The 18,282-nt window shown below is 41.9% G+C and overlaps 1 protein-coding gene across 1 annotated transcript in view; it reads right to left on the reverse strand.

Annotated features, from left to right (window-relative positions):
- Positions 1-18,282, reverse strand: part of FAM98B (family with sequence similarity 98 member B) — a 197,801-nt gene that overhangs the window by 94,474 nt on the left and 85,045 nt on the right. The window contains 1 exon segment of the mRNA XM_029600204.1: positions 13,760-13,938. Coding sequence (XP_029456064.1) covers positions 13,760-13,938 — 179 coding nt within the window.

An 18,282-nucleotide genomic window follows, 5' to 3' on the forward strand; every position in this document is an offset into this window, starting at 1 on the left:
TCTTAATGTTAAACAGATTAGACATTTTCATGATAAATGGTGCAGTCAGGACAACAGTCTAAAGGACATCCTGATTTTGTTTGGTCAAAAGAAGGCTCTCTGCAGTCTTCTGTGTAGTTGAAGTTGCTTAAATATAATCAGGGATTCAAAGAAAGGACAGTCTTTAGATAAGCATTTGCAAGGATAATGAATGGGATAAAATGCCCCCACCATATGCTTCTGTTAATTATGCCACGCTCCCTGACTAACCCTTCAGGCTTGTATCCAGCTCTGCCAGATGCCTGTAGCTGCTTAGGTCAATTTCTACTACATTCTGTTCCTTCTGAGTTAGGACCTGTAGATCCAAAAGATGTAGCTCCAGACTATAAGCCTTTGCAGTTAGACCCTCCACCCGTGACTCCACTACCTGTTAGTGATATTTCAGGAGTGGGTACTTCTGGAATATATCTCAGTCCGTAGGTGCTCCTGCGGATTCTCTGCCAACAGCAGTTCCCACTGCACCTGTGGCACTTCAGCCAGCAGATGTATCTGTCCTACCTCCGTTAGAATTACAGGAAGGGTGGCAGGAGATGACTTGCATCCTTAAAGGGTTAATGCACCCTTCAAACCTCGTTCAATTCGGTCTGATGGTAGATGAGTTAATAAAGAGGTTTGGATATGTTTTTACGCTTCCGAGAGCTGAAAGCGTAGAGGAGGGAGGAGGCAGTAGTAGCTCTGCAGATGAGGGGGAGGAGGAAAAAAGCTTACGGAAAAAGAGCAGGCAAGTAAAGGACTGTCCTAGAAAACAGCCATCCCGGAAATGAAAAACACAGGGATGTGTGAAAATACATGAAGGAGCAGACAAGGAGAAAGTCTGTAGGGATGCAAATGGAGACCTGTTAATGGAAGTCCAGACTTTGCTTAAAAAGACACCAAAGGACATAGAGGCTGAGAGTGAAGATAGTCGCTATTATATGGATCCATGGGTGGATAGTTTAGCCAAATGGACTGAGGAGATTTGTCCCCCTGTCCAAGACAGGGCTCTTTATCTTCCAGAGACATGAATGTAGCCTGCCAGTGTATTAGACGTCCTTACGGGAACCTTGATTGGGATGATCAGTATATGAATGCTGGCTTAATGGTATGGGAAAAATATGAAAAAGAAGCAGGAGTTGAAGCTACACAATATCTCATTGCTAGGGAAACCTAATAAGCAGGGTCAGGTCCTCCCTCATTATACTCCATGGCAATTTACTGATTTGACTAATTTAATCCTGCAGTTGCCACCTTTAACGAAAGGTGCAGGTGCATGGATTCGTGAGTTTGAAAAATTAACCAGCAGTCTGACTCTAGCCATAGGATAAATTAAAGCATTAGCAGCTCAATTCCCTGGAGTTGATGTAGATGCATTGTTCGACAAGCTAGAATGAGAGAAATCACATTAGCTAAATCAGAATATGATGGTAATCCTTTTAATCACTTTCGTCACAATGTCTGGGAAGCTCTACATCAAAACTTCCCTACACAGAGATTTATCAACCTTATGTCACGTGCATGGGATGGTAAATCTGATATCAGGCTGCATGTGCCAGCAATGCAAGAGGAATGGTTTCTGCAAATGGAACAGCCATTTTGATCAGCCTGGTATGTTACCTCTGTTTTACCAAGCATTAAGGAAAACTTTACCAAAAGGTTGTCAGCAAAGGCTAGATCAGGTGGTAGGATTGGAAAGTAAGATGCGGCCAGAAATGTTCCTCAATATTTGCCACTATGGTGATTTGTATGTTAGAGAAAAAGGTAAAGGAGCTGATGATTTGGCTAAAATCCAAACTAAATTATGTTCTATGCAGATAGAAGAGCTAAGTAAACGAAAAGATGGAGAGAAAAATAAGGTGTCTGGGACAGGAGTTAAAGCATGTCCAGATAAAGAACCTGAGTGAGAACTACGACATGGACAGGGTGGGTGTGATGCATGGTATCCCTAGAATCAATTAATAGGTGCAGTAATTACACTTAGAGGAAATAATACCCGAGGTAGAGGGATGTTGAGAGGTAGAAGAGGAAAAGGTGGAAGAGGTATGTATGGGAGCCCTTCACTAGGAGCAGGTATTGGACTTGATAGACTAGCAGGTGTAGATTGTTGGTATTGTGTGAAATTTGGACATTTTGCAAATGAATGCAGGGCTAATCCTGACAGAAACAGACCTGGTGGTAGAAGAAGACGACAATGAGGATTTCCTCATTAGGATCCTGCCAATGAGATCCAGAGGTATAGAGCAGGAAATGGGTATGCCCAATGACACTTAGGAGTGGTACAAATTAGGGCAGGAACAGCAGACCCCATGTTGACAATATATATTAACAAACAATCTCATACTTTTTTTTTTAATTAGACTCCGGGGCTACCAATTCAGTGCTAACTACACTTCCAAAGGGAGTTGAATTGTCAGATGAAACTATTCGAACTATAGGTTTTGAAGGACAGAATAAGCTGGTACAGAGAACAGAAAAAACTAGTGTATAGGTTTTGTGTGCTCTGGATAGTCGAGTAAATTTGCTAGGAAGGGATTTGTTACAAGCCTTAGAAATAGAACTCTCGTTTGCACCAAACTCCACAGCACTGTATTTAGCTCAACAGTTTGTCAATCTAACACACAGACAGGAAGTTTCCTCATGTGCCTGCATCAATATGGGCAACTGAAAAATACTCTTATGGTAAGATGCAGAGTATAGACTCTGTGGAAATCCAATTAAAACCAGGATGTACGGGTCCCAAGCGTAGTCAATACCCTTAGCCCGAGAAGCACAGGAAGGAATTAAAGCAGAAATTGCATCTCTTCTTAAACATGGTATAATAGAGTCTAGTGGTTTACCTTATAATACCCCTTTATTCCCAGTTTTGAAATCTTCAGGGAAATGGCGATTGGTGCAGGACTTACGTGCCCTTAATGAAATGGTGTTAGTAGAATATCCTAATGTTACAAATCCAGCTACTATTCTTCAAACTGAACTGGGAAGGTGGTATACAGTTTTAGATTTGGCAAATGCATATTATTGTGTGCCTATTGTTTTGCAAAGTAGGGCGTTAACTGCTTTCCAATACAATAAACAAAGTTATCAGTGGGCAGATTACTATCTTTTCTAAAATCTTGTCTCAAGATCTTCAGGCAGCTCGTACTCAACTTCCAGCAGGTGTTTCTTTGATCCAGTACGTGGATGACCTATTAATCTCAGCACCTACACATTCTGCGTGCATGCAAGCTACTGAATTACTTTTGCAAACATTAGCACAGGGAGGATATAAGGTAAATCCCGACAAAGCACAAATTTGTCAGTCACAAGTTTCATTTCTAGGACTGAATTTAGGTATAGAGGGTAAACGTATTGGCTGTGCATTGCATGAACAAGTGTCAGAGTTGGCAATTCCGCAAATGGTCAAACAGTTAAGAGGTTTATTAGGTCTGCTGAATTTCTGTAGGTTATAGATTCCAGCTTTTAGTACCAAAAGCAAGTTATTTAGAAGGCATCTCAAAGACAGCCCAGCTAGTGATGATAGTGTGACCCTAACTGAAAAAGATCTGAAAATATTGCAGGATTTAGTTCAGTATTAAATGCTCCTAGCTTGGCTCTTGTTGACTTAAGTTGAGAGGTTGATCTGTGGTTGTATCCATGGCTCTGAAGGATGGGCAGTGGCTGCTGCTCAGCATGATAATGTAACTCCCCTTGCTTATTTTTCTGGCACCTTCAGGGTAATAGAACAAGGATTCTCAGATTGTGAATTAGGGATTGTGGCAGGTGCAGAAGCTATCTGTAAATTGCAGTCATACGTACCAGGCATTCCAATTGTATTACATACTTCTCATGCAGTTAAACCACTTATGGGAGAGGTCCATATTTCTTTTACCACTATGAGACTTTGTAAATATTCAGCCATTTTATTGACCTACAGTGTTACATAGGGCAATTACAAAATGTATCCAAATTCAATTTCCTCCAGGACCTTTCTAGAGGGAGCGCCTTTGATACCACACACTTGCGGAATAACTGTGTTGCCCTTACCTGATAAAGTTCTTCTATCTAATGAACCCTAGAAGGAGATTTTTGGTTTACAGATGGGTCCTGTACAAAAGCAAGCCCAGGGTTTGCTGCTGTTCAGTACAACTCTGCAGATCAAGTACTTAGATGTGAACAGTTTTCATTAACACTAGAAATGTCTGCACAGGGAGCAGAATTGTGTGCTGTAGCATGGGTGTTAATGAACTGTGCGCATGTCCCCTTGACTGTTTTTACAGATTCACACTATATATTTTCATCTATTAATGAACACCTGAGAAAATGGAACAGGAGAGGATTTATTTCCACTTCTGGGGAACCTCTCTCACATTTACAGTTATGGGAACTTATTTTATTATGCCTACAGGAAAGAGGAGAGAAAGGATTATTAACGGCTATTTGTTGGGTGAAAGCCCATCATGCTATTGATAAGTGGAGCTATAGAGGAAATGCATTGGCAGATTATGCAGCACAAGAGATTGCTCATACAACTTGTCAGCCAGTAGTAAAGGAATTAGTGCAGACCAGAGCACAAATGGAAGCAGGATTCCGTACAATGCAGCAATTGCAGGAATCTGCTACAGTGGAGAAGTTAGGAAAGTGGAAAGCTGCAGGCTGTATGTATACCAAGGAGATAAGAGTTCCAGCTGGATGCACCCAGCCTGTGTTGTGCTTTCAATGTTTTAAATCTGTTGCTACATGAGTCTCATTGGCCTGTGCACAACAGTGCACATACCATGTACACCAATTTGTCTCAAAGCATTTGGGCTCCAAATTTACAGACACTTTGTTCACAATTTGTGACCAGATGTCCAATATGTGCTACTGCAAATCCCCATAGAGGTACAGTGACCCCTAGTGGACAAAACCACAGAGACCTTATTTAGAATGGCATTGTGATTACACTGATATGATCCAATCCTGTTCTGGCCATTGCTATTTACGCATGTGTGTCTGTCCATATATCCAATGGCTGGAGCCATACCTTGTAAAGCAGAAACAGGTACTTGTATGGCAATAGCATTGCTGACCCACATTTTACCCAGATTTGGGCTACCAGTAAAAATTGTGACAGGTAATGGATCACATTTCAGAAATGCATTAATGCATTAGTTAACATCAGATCTGAACATCATATGCAGTCATGTTTTTGTGTACCGCTCAACTTCTAATGGTTTGGTAGAGAGAATGAATGGGATTCTTAAAACTAAGTTAAGAAAACTAATGTTGTCTTATGAGCAAAACTGGCTTACTGCCTTACCAGCTGCCTTGATGGCACTTAGAATGAGCCCAGTGAGATCTATAGGACTCACTCCTTTTGAGCTGTGTATGGGCAGAGCTATGAATTTACTCCAACAAGTTGAGTATCAGAAACATTCTAAGGTACCAGATAACCTGTTTGTATTTCTCAAACATTTACAGGTGGCGACACAGCAAATACACACTGCTAGAGCTAAGCAATCCACAGTGCTAGAACCCTCGAGGGTGTGTGCAGTGTTAGAGACCAGCCCCCCAAGGGGAGGAGTTAGCAATCTGTTGATGCTCACCCCACCAGGAGGGCAGAGTTAGTAATCTGATGTAGACCAGCTCCCCAAGGGGGAGGAGTAGTAATCTGTAATGACTCTGGATGCTGGATACTCCCATTGAAGAAGGAGTTAAGATTATGCTAGTGATTCCCCACCAGGGGATGAAGTAGCACACTGTTACGGTTCTTGCTAAGGAGTAGCAATCTGTTAGTGCTCTGCTCTTCCAGAGGGAAGAAGTAGAACTGTTATGCTTATTTCTGTAGAAAGATGAACCAGCAACGGGGAGATAGCTATGTGATATGGATCAGCTTTCGCAGAGAGAGGAGTAATGGTCTGATGTGGGTTGGCTCCCACAGCATGGCAGATAATACCGCTCTTGTTAGTGCAGGAATATCACTTAGTAGAATAGTGAATGCCTGGGCTGATGACAGCACCCTCAAGTGGAGATCCTGAGAGGGACCACCAGCTAGGCTGGACTTTTGAGACAAACACAGATAGTTCTTTATTAGACTGGAAGTAGAACCATCAGAGGTGGCAGTAGTGAGTTGATATGCCCGGCAGGGCTGAAGTCCCTCTGATACTGGAACACTGAGTTGCTGAGCTGTAAGGAGAGACTATAGGTAGTGAGTAGACAGGGTATGCAGGGCATAAACAGTGATAGATGATACACTCACAATTGTAGATCTCTGTAGTGTCTTCTTTAGACAATAGAAAGGCCTCAGTATACAGCAACAGGAGTCACAGGCAAATACTGGTTTCTGTAAGCAGTCTGAAATAGAACTCACAATAACTGTGTATGGAATGGCTTCTGGATAGAAGAGAACTAGAACATAGGCCCTCGAGGAGCAAGTACCGGTTCCTGTCTGTGAATTTGTAATAACAATCCATAAGATATAGGTATGCAATATCTTCTGAGGACGAAGGAGAGTATGAGAAAGGAATTAGGAACATAGGCTCTCGTGGAGCGAGTACCGATTCCTATCTGCAATGGTAACTCATGATCTCCGTGCCTGCGATAACGTCTTAGACTGGAGGGAGCCTTAGCGATTAGGAACAATGGCCCTCGTGGAGCGAGTACCGGTTCCTGTCTGTAATGGGACTCACTGTGTTCATGTCGGCAATCGCCTCCAGGCAAGAGGAGTCTTCGGGAACGTAGGCCCTCGAGGAGAGAGTACCGGATCCCGTCCAACAAACAGAAAACAAGAATAAAGAAAGCAGAGCCCTCAAGGAGCGGGTATTCCTGGTAAGTTTGAAAAGGCCAAGCAGTGGAGAAAGGTTTCCCCTGGCTAACTCAGATCGTTGTTGCAAGTAGTGTGGACTGCCGAAGCAAGTCCAGAGGAGTTCCTTGCTAACTCGTTAGAAGTTAGCAAACAAAGACCTTTTAAAGTGAGAATGGATGATGTCACTACAGGGGGACGCCCCCGAGGTTCATGCCCTTGCTGGTACAAAGTCTGGAGCGCGCACGCACCCTTACATCATCAGGAACATGGCGGATCCGCAGCATCAAGCCAGCCTGAGAAAGTATGGACCAAGAGGCATGGAGGGACCAAGAGGCATGGAGAATCCTCGGCTGCATCAGAGCCAAAGGGAGTCACCAACAAGGTAGAGGGGGTGGAGCGAGGGCGAGAATAGGCACAAACGCAACATGCAGGAGATTTATAGACGCAACTTTACTCACCGAACGTGGAAAGATCCGGTGTACACCGGACCATACAGAATAAGAACGTTAACTCCTACAGCTGCTCGCTTAGATGCAGACACCACCTTCACAGACCTAGCTGACTTGAGGCCATGTCCAAGCACAAAGTCTATCTGCTGAGACTTTACCCTTTTGTCTCTGCTTCTTCAGCCTCACTGGTTTGGATTGACTTAATCCTAAGAATCCCTCAGGATAAAGTTATCTAAGGACCTTTTTGTTCTTTGACAGACTGATTTTTGAACATTGAGGTATCATCTTAGAGAAAGAAAACATGTACCTACTATCATATTTTAACTACAAAATTTATTAAGTTTGCTATTCATTATTTTTGTTTTCTTCCTAATAGTTTTATTAGATTATTATTGGCAATAGTTTTTTTGTTTTTTTTTTTAGAAATTATATATCTGTCTTTTCTTTACTTTTTTTCCCTCCTTTCTGTTACCCTTCTTTCCCCTGAACTTTTGGTTAATTTCTCTTTACCCACACCTACCCCTTTTTCTACCAACATGTGGTATCAGTTAATGGATAAACATGCTATTACATCGTATCCTAACACTCCTTGTATTGCTTGTTCTCAACATTTCATACTACTCAGATGACAGGTTTTGTCCTTACTATACCATTATCCCTTTCAAATGCTTCCTGTTATCATTCTCTTGCCTGCCCAATTGCTGGTACTTCTGCACAGGTCTCTTCCCTTATCTCTTCGTCTGCAGCCTGTTTTTATGGTAACCACACTGCTGGACCTCCATATTCTGTTCCCCCTGTTTCTAATTCTAATCAACTTACCAAATTTGTTTTTTCCCCCCCTTCTACTATGGATTTCTCTGTGGAATGCATCTGTTCTTAATGAGACTTTTGCTCCTTGTCCTCAGCATTTACTCAGTCAGCTTTCTTACCTTACTTATTCTTGTTGAGAGCGAGAAAAATGGACTATTTGTGGATCTTCAACACCTACGCTGTGTATTTCTCCTATCCCTATACCCCCTTCACCTACTTGTGCCTTTTTTCATTTTGCTTCTGTTGTCAATACCTGGCCACCCCCTTTTCCAGCCCCTCTGTTTCATACTGCTCCTACCCATTTCTCCTTTCGCTTTTCACAAAATGGCACTGGGCCTTTTTTGGGTATCTCTTCTTGTGATACTACCTATCACGCTATGTATCTAGAATTCGGTTCACAACCTCTTATGGATGTTTTCTGGCAATGTGGTATTTCTGTCTATCCATTTCTTCCATTCCAATGGCGTGGCATTTGTGCTATGGTGATTTTAGCTGCTCCTGTGTTTATTTCTCCCCTTTCTGTATTCTTGCCTTCTGTTTTCTCAACTCGCATTCGTCATTCTGCTTATCTTACTCCAACTGATGTACCTGATGAATTTAAATTATTTAGCCGAACTGAAATGTTTTTTGCTTCTTGGTTGACACCTGGTGTCCAAGCTGCTGCAAATGCCAAATGGATTCAGACTATCCATTATCAATTTAGGCAGTTTGTTAATTTAACTACTGCTGGACTTAATGCTATTAATTCTGAACTTTGTGCTACAGTTTTATTTATTTAACAGCTTTTATATACCGGCATTAGTAAGAAACATCATGCCAGTTCACATTTTAACAAAAGGTGTGGAAAGTACATTATAACAAGGGATGAGGGAAATAAAGGATAACAATAACTAGAGAAAGGCAATGAAGGATAGATCTCAGACTAAGTTAATTACAAATGTAAGCATTGATTAGAAGAAAGGGAACAAGTCAACATTCAAGAGAATAACATTGTCTTTAAGGAGGGAGAAGGAAGGGGTGGAGGCAGGGAATTAGAAGAGGGGAGAAAACAGAGAAACATACAGAGTAGGCTGAAGGGGAGCCTCAGAAAGGGTTAAGGGGTTAAAAGAGACCTATGATATAAGGGAGAGGGAGAAACTCAGAAGATTAAAGGAGGACAGGGCGGCTAGGGAAAGAGGACGGAAGGGCGAGGAAGTAAGTGGGCTAATAGTACTAATCTGGGTAGGCTTGATGAAACAGCCAAGCTTTTAAGTTCTTTTTACATTTTTTTGGGCAAGATTCTGAGCGAAGCATTATGGGCATGGAATTCCAGCATGTAGGGCCTGCAATGTACAGTGCTCGTTCCCTGGTTGAGGAGAGGTGTGCTATCTTTAGAGAAGGAACATGTCGAGTTCCTCTGCGATTTGTTCTCATCGGTCAGTTCTGTTGCACAGCACTGAAAGGTATGTCCAGCTAGAGGGAATTGTGATAGTGTAAGGATTTGTGTATGGTGGTAAGTATTTTATAGGTTATTCTGAAGGGGATGGGGAGCCAGTGAAGGTCTTCCAGGATAGGGGTGATGTGGTTCTTTTTACGTGTGTTAGTAATGACTCTGGCTGTAGCATTTTGCAACATTTGAAGTGGTTTTATCGTTGCATATGGGAGTCCTAGGAAGAGAGAATTACAATAGTCAAGTTTGGATAATAGGGAGGTTTGAATCACAGTTCGAAAGTCTTGAGAGTGTAGAAGGGGTTTAAGTTTTTTTTAATACATTCAGTTTATAGAATCCATCTTTGAGAATAGAACTCACAAATTTTTTCATGTTAAGTTGATTATCCAGGAGGACTCCAAGATCTCTTACACAAGGTCGATTAGTGGTTGAGGTGCTAGTTGGAACGGGTAATGAGGCGGGTTTATGGGGGTATTGGGAAGGGGATGAGGTGAAATTAGAAGTAGTTCAGTTTTATTCGTGTTCAGAGCAAGGTGGAGGTTCGTGAGGAGAGAGTTTATGGGGACAAGGCAAGATTCCCAGTAATTCAGGGCATCAGAAATGGAATTTTGGATAGGGATTATGATTTGGATGTCGTCAGCATAAAGATAGAACTTGAGTTTGAGCTCACATAAGAAGTGGCATAAGGGGGTAAGGTAAATATTAAAGAGTGTGGAAGAGAGGGAGGAACCTTGTGGGACACCTTGTTGTAGGGGGTAGGGGGTGGAAAAAGCATTGCCAATTTTGACTTGAGAATTTTCTGTTGGATAAGTAAGACTTGATCCATGCTATCGCCAAGCCTGAGATGCCAATGCTTTCTAAGCAGGTAAGAAGGTGGTTGTAGCATATGGTATCAAAGGCTGCGGAGATGTCCAAGAGGGCAAGGAGGTAGCTACAGCATTTGTCCATTCCTAAGAGAAGGTGGTCTGTAAGGGTAAGGAGGAGGGATTCGGTGCTAAGATGTTTACGGAAGCCAAATTGTGAGGTGTGTAGGATATTGTGGTTTTCTAAGTATTCCGTGAGCTGCAAATTAACTACTTTTTCCATTACCTTGGCAATGAAAGGAAGGTTTGAGATAGGACGAAAGTTTGCAGGGTCTTTTGGATCTAGGGAGGGTTTCTTGAGGATGGGTTTGACCACTGCTTGTTTAAGAGGGTCAGGGACAGAGCCAGTAGATAGTGAACAATTGATGACATCAGCTATCGCTCTAGATATGGTATTAGGGATGGCAAGAAGCACTTTGGAGGGAATAGTACCACTTGGGTGAGAGGCAGGTCTGAGTTTTCTGAGTATGGATTCTATTTCCTTAGAGGAAGTGAGGTCAAAAGCAGGGAGGACTGAGGTAGGGGGAGCAGGGCTCGAGAGGGAGGAGAGGGTAGAGTCAGGGAATCTAGAGAGGAGATTCATTATTTTGTTGTGAAAGAAGGGTGCAAGTTCATTGGCTCAGCAAAATTGTTTAGCCTTAGATTCTATTCTTGCTTCTAAGGGTGGTATCTTATCACTAGCACAGCATGTTGTACCTATATTCCCACTGCTACTTAGGACCATAACATGTCTTATGTTTTTCAACACCTACGTAATTTGTCTCACACAATGTATGCACAAGGTGGTATACATCCTTCTGACTCTTGGTTTGCTTCTTTATTCTCCTGGCTTCCCTCACTTTCTTGACTGCATACATTACTTCTTTCTTTATTTGCCATCTTTGCTTTTCTTATCCTTGGCTGTTGTTTCCAATGCTCTTTATCCCTTCTGTCATATATTTGCACTCCTTCTCTGCTACATCTATATACTTCTGTCCCTGGTTCTCTTTATGAGACTGTTCTCCTTGCAGAGACTCACCCGTTATAAACAGTGCTAAATGTAGCAGGAATGTGCAACTAGTTTATGCATACTTTCTTCTGTAATGATTCTTAGTCATTTCTCCTATCTTTATGCTGATTATACTATTATGCAATTTTTTAACTCATAAAACAGTATGTGACTTTAAATAGTTTTCTTATAATACTATTCTATGTTTTTCCTTTCTTCTTTCTGTCCAGTACGACTGCTTCCTATCATTCGCGCTATACTTAAGAACAAGCTCTTTTATAGATTGTTATTAGTTTTCATATGGTGTCTTTCCTTATGCAATGTAAACTCTAGTTTAAGACTAAAATCATGTTAATACTGTCACACTTGCAGCTTGACGACAGAGCTGGATGATCTCTATTGTAATTCAGTCTTAATGTTACCATTTGATTAACTGGTGAATGCCTATACATGTATGAGTATCACTTACACTACTAAGAATCTAGAGGGAAACATACATTATTCTCTACACCTGATAAAAACCAAGGTTAGTTGCTAGACTACCTTTTAGGCCCCCTTGCTATGGGCTATCTTCACTACCTGTCACCTTCTCTGATGCTTTGGTGTGCCATTCTTGCCATTTGAAAGCAGCACAAGAGGGAAATGATATATGTGAGCCTGTCTGAAATAAACATAGAGACTATGGCTCAGACTATGGCTCACCCAGAATCCTTTCCTGCTTGGCCTGTCTGCAATTCTGGCTATGAGAACCTGAAATTGACCCTAGTTTGGAGAGACTCTGGGAGACATCTGGATTGCATATGGAGCTATCCAAAACTTATGGTGGAGGGTCATGAGGTTACAAAGGGCAAATGGACGAGGTTACATTCTCACAGGATACTGTCTCAACTTCAGGGGCCCCAGTGAAATCAGAGTTTTGCAATTCCCCCTGAGGATGGAAAGATTGACAGGAGAAAGGACTATCAGAGGATTGATGCGAACATCTGGCTAGGCAAGGGGGGCCCTTAATTTGGGTGGAAAGGGATCAGGTTAAACATAGGTTTAGTTTATCTTATTTTAATATGACAAACTCAATAAGTGATATCAAAGGCTGACATCACTGTATGTTTTAAACCTATAGAACGCAGCACTCACTGACATACGACGAGAGACAGGAGCTGGTGCTGTACATGAGCAGAGATCTGGCTGCCTGTGTCTCCCAAGGATATGTAATAATACATTTTGCTCCTACTAAATTTGATTTCGTATCCTTGTGTCCGCTGTGGGGAAGTGCCTTAAGGGTGAATTAACATGCAATCTCCTGCAAAATTGCTGCCCAAGGCTAGGAAGACGCATCCAGTATGGAATGAGACTGCCCTATAACAGTGTCCACTGTAGATGTGGAAGCCACCATGAAATCTGAAAATGTGCTTCTCTAGGCTCAGGCAACCACAATAGACTTAGAAACCACTGCGGTAATTATAATGTGCTTCTTTGAGATGCCCCACTACAATAAAGTGGAGAGAGCCCTCTCTAAAACCTGGACTCTGACAGGAAACTCACGTGAACGCAGTCTCAGCTGGTGATCATCCCACAACTGAGATTGTGAGTTTCACAGCAATCCCAGATTAGATACCAAGCACAACACAGTTCTCCTTCCATGTTCTGCTTGTGCCACCATCAGGTTCACCGCTGAATTACATGAGATTCCTGACAAATTAATAAAGCGACACTGTAGGCAGCACTAAATTGCTGACCTGGGCCTGCCAATTTTGCATGATTTCAAAATGGCCACTATGCCCCCAACTATTACTTGTATCCTGGCAAAAACAGCGCTGCTCGTCACAAAATACCCAGGATTCTTAACCCATAAGCTATAAAATTATACTGCCTGTCACCTTCTGATCACCCATCTCCCACCACAGCAATCCCCCTTCCCATTAACACTAGAGTACCTTTTATAATACACTTATATTTCCTGATAGGTCAGAATAGAATAAGGAAAATTTGACATTAAGGAAGGGAATAATGGCTCCCAAAAGTTAGTCAATAAATGTATTAATTTAGTCCTACAAACAAGTATTAGCTTATTTTTTTCTTTATTTCCATTGGATTCAAGAGTCAGACTAATGTATGCACCTATAACTCATTAATATTCATTTAACACATTATATTAGTTATATTATTGTAATAGAGCAAATATGTTTATTGCAAAGTTTTATTCTAAAAGGAAAAAAAAAAGTCATCCATATAATCCAGGGGCAAAACATGTACCATTTGTTCTTGAGATTTCTATCTCCACTGGACACTAAATACACTAAGCAGTTTGATGATGGCTTCATGTATTTGCAGCACAAATTCTGTTGCTTCCTAAGGACTGTAAAAAACAATTTAAGGATTGTATTTCATTAGCAGATTGTATATACTTACAAACCTAGATTACTTCAGGGAAAAGGCCTGTACCTTTGTCTGTAGATTGGCTAGCAACACCGAAACTGAGGAATTTGGATCTTTTGGAAGGTTCAACGAGTCACAGATATTCTGCACTTCCTGGTACACAGCACTGCTGTCTGCCTTAGACGAGTCTTTGGATTGCTTGCGCTGGATGATCTGCAAGGCTTGGAGCTCAGTGCTTAAAAACACTAGAGGGGAAAAACCAGAGTAGAAAAAGAGATCTGTAAGAATCAAAGAGTCAAACAATGCCTGATATAGCCTTCCATGGAGGTGCTGTATGCCAGCACTGTAACTGGACTTAAATATATGTTTAGAACATAGTTGAGCAGTGGTTAAAATACATGGGATGGAAACATTGTTGGTTTAAGTATAGAAATGTATATGTTTATCTTCCTAAGGAGTAGAGTACTTGATTAGGAGAATTAAGCAAAGATTACACGAACATGGTAACAAGGTGGGAAGCCTACTAGCTCATTCACTCAATACTTTGAAAATATTTAGAAGTATAATAGAATTATATTCAGGGGACAGCAAGCCAATGAATGATCCTAAAATAATTGCGAAAGCTTTTGCAGTTTTTTTTTGAGACAAACTGTATACAAAGGATTTAGTTGACCAAGTTTCTAGTACAAATTTCTAAGAAAAAACAAACTCCCATCTCTCTTAGTGAGGGGTCCAAGGCCCAGTTAGAAAGAAAAATTACCAACATGGAAATTAAGTACATAATTAAATTCTTGAGGGTGGGCAAAGGTACAGGTAAGTATGGGTTATCCTTTCACTATAATAAAAAAAAAAAACAAAACAAAAAAAAAACCCCCCACACCCCATCTCCATAACTTTAAACTTTTGGATACTTATAATGGTATTTTGAGAGGAGAATCTCTTCCACATCCCATGCTGCTTGCTTCAATATCTTATTTTGAAAGAGGGCAAGAATTCAAGCCTGTTTATCTTACAGATTAATTTCTTGCCTGAATTATGATGCAAAAATCCTGGAAAAAAATTCTAGCTTGCAGAATGGAAAAACAAATGCACCCAAATTGCCACACAGAGATTAGGGCAGACAATGATCTGATAATGTAACAATGGTTACCAATCTTTTGTATCTAGGCAAAGAAAGATTCAGGTGGTCTTTATGTCTCCATGCATGCTGAGAAAGCTTTCAACAGAGTTGAACGGTCCTTTTTATTTGCTGCTTTGGAGAGGATGAACTTTGTGACAAACATGAATAAGTGGATTTCTAATTTGCATAGAGCTCCTCAGGCCCTGGTTAGAGTTAACAGAGTTGATTTGAGTCTTTTTTGCCCTGAGCAGGGGAATGAGAAAAGGATGACTTCACTTTCCACTCCTATTTGTATTTTCACCAGTCATTGGTGAATATTATTAGCGAAAATCCAAATATAAAGGGATGGCTACTGAGGAGTGCACAAAATAGCATTGTTTGCCGATTATATTCTTCATGTGCAGGATCCCCATATAGACTCCTTTTGTAAGATTATCAAAGTGATCTCTACATTTAGTAGTGTGTCAGGTTACAAGGTTATTTTAAGTAAACCAAATTTAAGATATGTGCCTCTCAAAAGAAATAAGGGAAGAGCTGAAGGATAAATGTCCTTTTAAGAGGGCCTCCGGTCATCTGAATTACTTGGGGGGTCTATATACAACACAATATAGATAAATTATATTCCTTCAATTAACCACCACCCCCTAATCGCCTTGTTAAAATTAATTTGTCAAAATTTGAATAAATGGTTGCCATATCACTTTTCTTGGATGAGAAGAGGTCAGGAGCAAGCAAAGGAACCAACGAGAGAGGGAGCTATTTTAGATTTAATTCTTAGTGGAATGCAGGATCTGGTGAGAGAGGTAACAGTGGTGGGTCCACATAGCAATAGTGATCATAACATGATCAAATTTAAACTAATAACTGGAAGGGGGACAATAATGTTGAGATTACTTATTTATTTATTTATAGATTTTTCTATACCGGGGTACGTAAATAACATCACCTCGGTTTACATTCAAACAGTAATTCAGCACTGCGCTTTACAATTTAACATGGTAACTGAACAAATACAATACAATATATATAACTATGTATTAAAAGAATATAAGCAATATATGAGAGATTGTGGCGGATAGGAAGAGTAGTTGAGGATACAGATCATTGATAGTAGGCTTTTTTAAATAGCCAGGTTTTAAGGTTTTGTTTAAATTTTTTGTGACAGAGTTCCTGGCGTAATTCAGAGGGCATGGTGTTCCATATAGTTGATCCAGCAATGATGAAAGATCGTTCTTTTGTACTAGAGAGTTTAGTCAGATTGGGTGCTGGGATATTTAGTTTGGCTAAATTCTGGAATCTCGTTGGGCGGGAAGACATTTTGAATTGCAGTTGATCTGTGAACCAGAGCATTTCTCTGTTTTGAATGGCTTTGTGTATCAGCGACATAGATTTATAAATTATCCTGTAAGCCACGGGTAGCCAGTGCAAAGACTGAAGAGCTGGAGTGATGTGATCATGGCGGCTTGTGTCAGTGATAATGCGGGCAGCTGCATTTTGCAGCATTTGCAAAGGTTGAATGGTGGCTTTAGGTAGACCCAGTAACAGAGCATTGCAGTAATCAATTTTTGATAAAATAGTTGCTTGTAAGACTGTGCGGAAATCATATTGGTATAATAGAGATTTAATACGTTTAAGAGTGTATAGCTTAAAGAAACCATTTTTTACCGTGTCCGCGATGAATTTTTTAAACGTGAGATTGCTGTCAATGATGATACTTACCTGATAATCTCCTTTTCCTTAGTGTAGACAGATGGACTCAGAACAAATGGGTATAGTATCCGCGTGCTAGAAGTTGGAGACGGATCTGACGTCAGCACGGGGTATATATACCCCCACAGGAAGCGTAGCAACTTAGTAATCTTCCTTGCAAAAGCTGTTATGGATGTGTGGACTGACGCTCAGTGAAAAGTGAAACAGGATTCATTTGACCGATTGATAGTAGATGGAGACCGCCAGCATTCCCAACCGGAAGGTGTTGACACCTGGTAGAGTGTACGCTCTTATGGAAATAGATGACATGGCTTACCTGGACTCAGTGAAACCCATGTACACAGGCAGCTGGGCGGGATGCTGAGTCCATCTGTCTACACTAAGGAAAAGGAGATTATCAGGTAAGTAATCTCAACATTTCCTGGCGTGTAGCCAGATGGACTCAGAACAAATGGGATGTACAAAAGCTTTACTCCCAGCCTGGGCGGGAGGCTGCCTGAGGACCATGTAGTACCACCCTTGCAAATGCTGAGTCCTCCCTGGCCTGGACATCCAGGCGGTAGAACCTGGAGAAGGTATGGAGGGAGAACCATGTCGCCGCTTTACATATTTCTGCAGGTGACAGCATCCTGGATTCCGCCCAGGATGCCGCTTGTGCTCTGGTAGAATGAGCCTTGACCTGTAGAGGCGGAGACTTCCCAGCCTCCACATAAGCTGCTCTGATAACTTCTTTAATCCAGCGGGCGATGGTGGGCCGCGAGGCCGCTTCACCTTGCTTCTTCCCGCTGTGCAGGACGAACAGATGGTCTGTCTTTCGTAGTTCTTGTGTCACTTCCAGATATCTGGGCAGTAATCTGCCAATGTCGAGATGGCGCAATAAACGCCCGTCTTCAGATTTCTTCAAACCCGCCGTGGTAGGCAAGGATATGGTTTGGTTAAGATGAAACTGTGAAACCACTTTCGGTAGAAAGGAGGGAACCGTGCGAAGATGGATAGCCTCAGGAGTGATTCGGAGAAACGGATCCCGACAGGACAGTGCCTGTAGCTCTAATATGTGGCGTGCTGAACATACAACCAGCAGAAACACCATCTTCAAGGTTAGAGAACGCAGAGACAGTCCCCAAGGGGTCTGAAGGTGGATCCCGCGAGGAAATCCAAAACAAGGTTGAGGTCCCATAAGGGCACAGGCCACTTCAGTGGCGGACGAATATGCTTGACTCCTTGCAGGAAGCGAGAAACATCTGGGTGCTTGGCGATGGTCTTGCCATCCCTCCTGGGGCCATAGCAAGACAGCACAGCCACCTGAACCTTGATGGAGCTGAGGGAGAGACCCTTCTGAAGCCCATCTTGCCGGAAATCCAACACAATAGGGATCGTGGTCACATGTGGATTGGTGTCATGAGTGTCGCACCATGCTTCAAATACTCTCCAGATCCTTACATAGGTGAGGGAGGTGGAAAACTTGCGAGCTCGGAGGAGTGTATCTACCACGGGCTCCGAGTAACCTCTTTTCTTCAGTCTAGCCCTCTCAATGGCCAGACCATAAGAGAGAATTGAGCTGGATCCTCGTGGAGGATGGGACCTTGACGTAGAAGGTCCCGGAGAGGAGGAGGGGAAGAGGCTCCCCTGCCAGTAGTCTTCTCATGTCCGCGTACCAGGGTCTTCTTGGCCAGTCTGGTGCCACTAGAAGAACTAGGCCCCGGTGTTTCTGAATCTTGTGGATGACGACGCCTAGCAGAGGCCACGGAGGAAAGGCGTA

Source organism: Rhinatrema bivittatum, chromosome 4 (assembly GCF_901001135.1).
Source record: "Rhinatrema bivittatum chromosome 4, aRhiBiv1.1, whole genome shotgun sequence".
Classification (NCBI taxonomy): Eukaryota; Metazoa; Chordata; class Amphibia; order Gymnophiona; family Rhinatrematidae; genus Rhinatrema; species Rhinatrema bivittatum.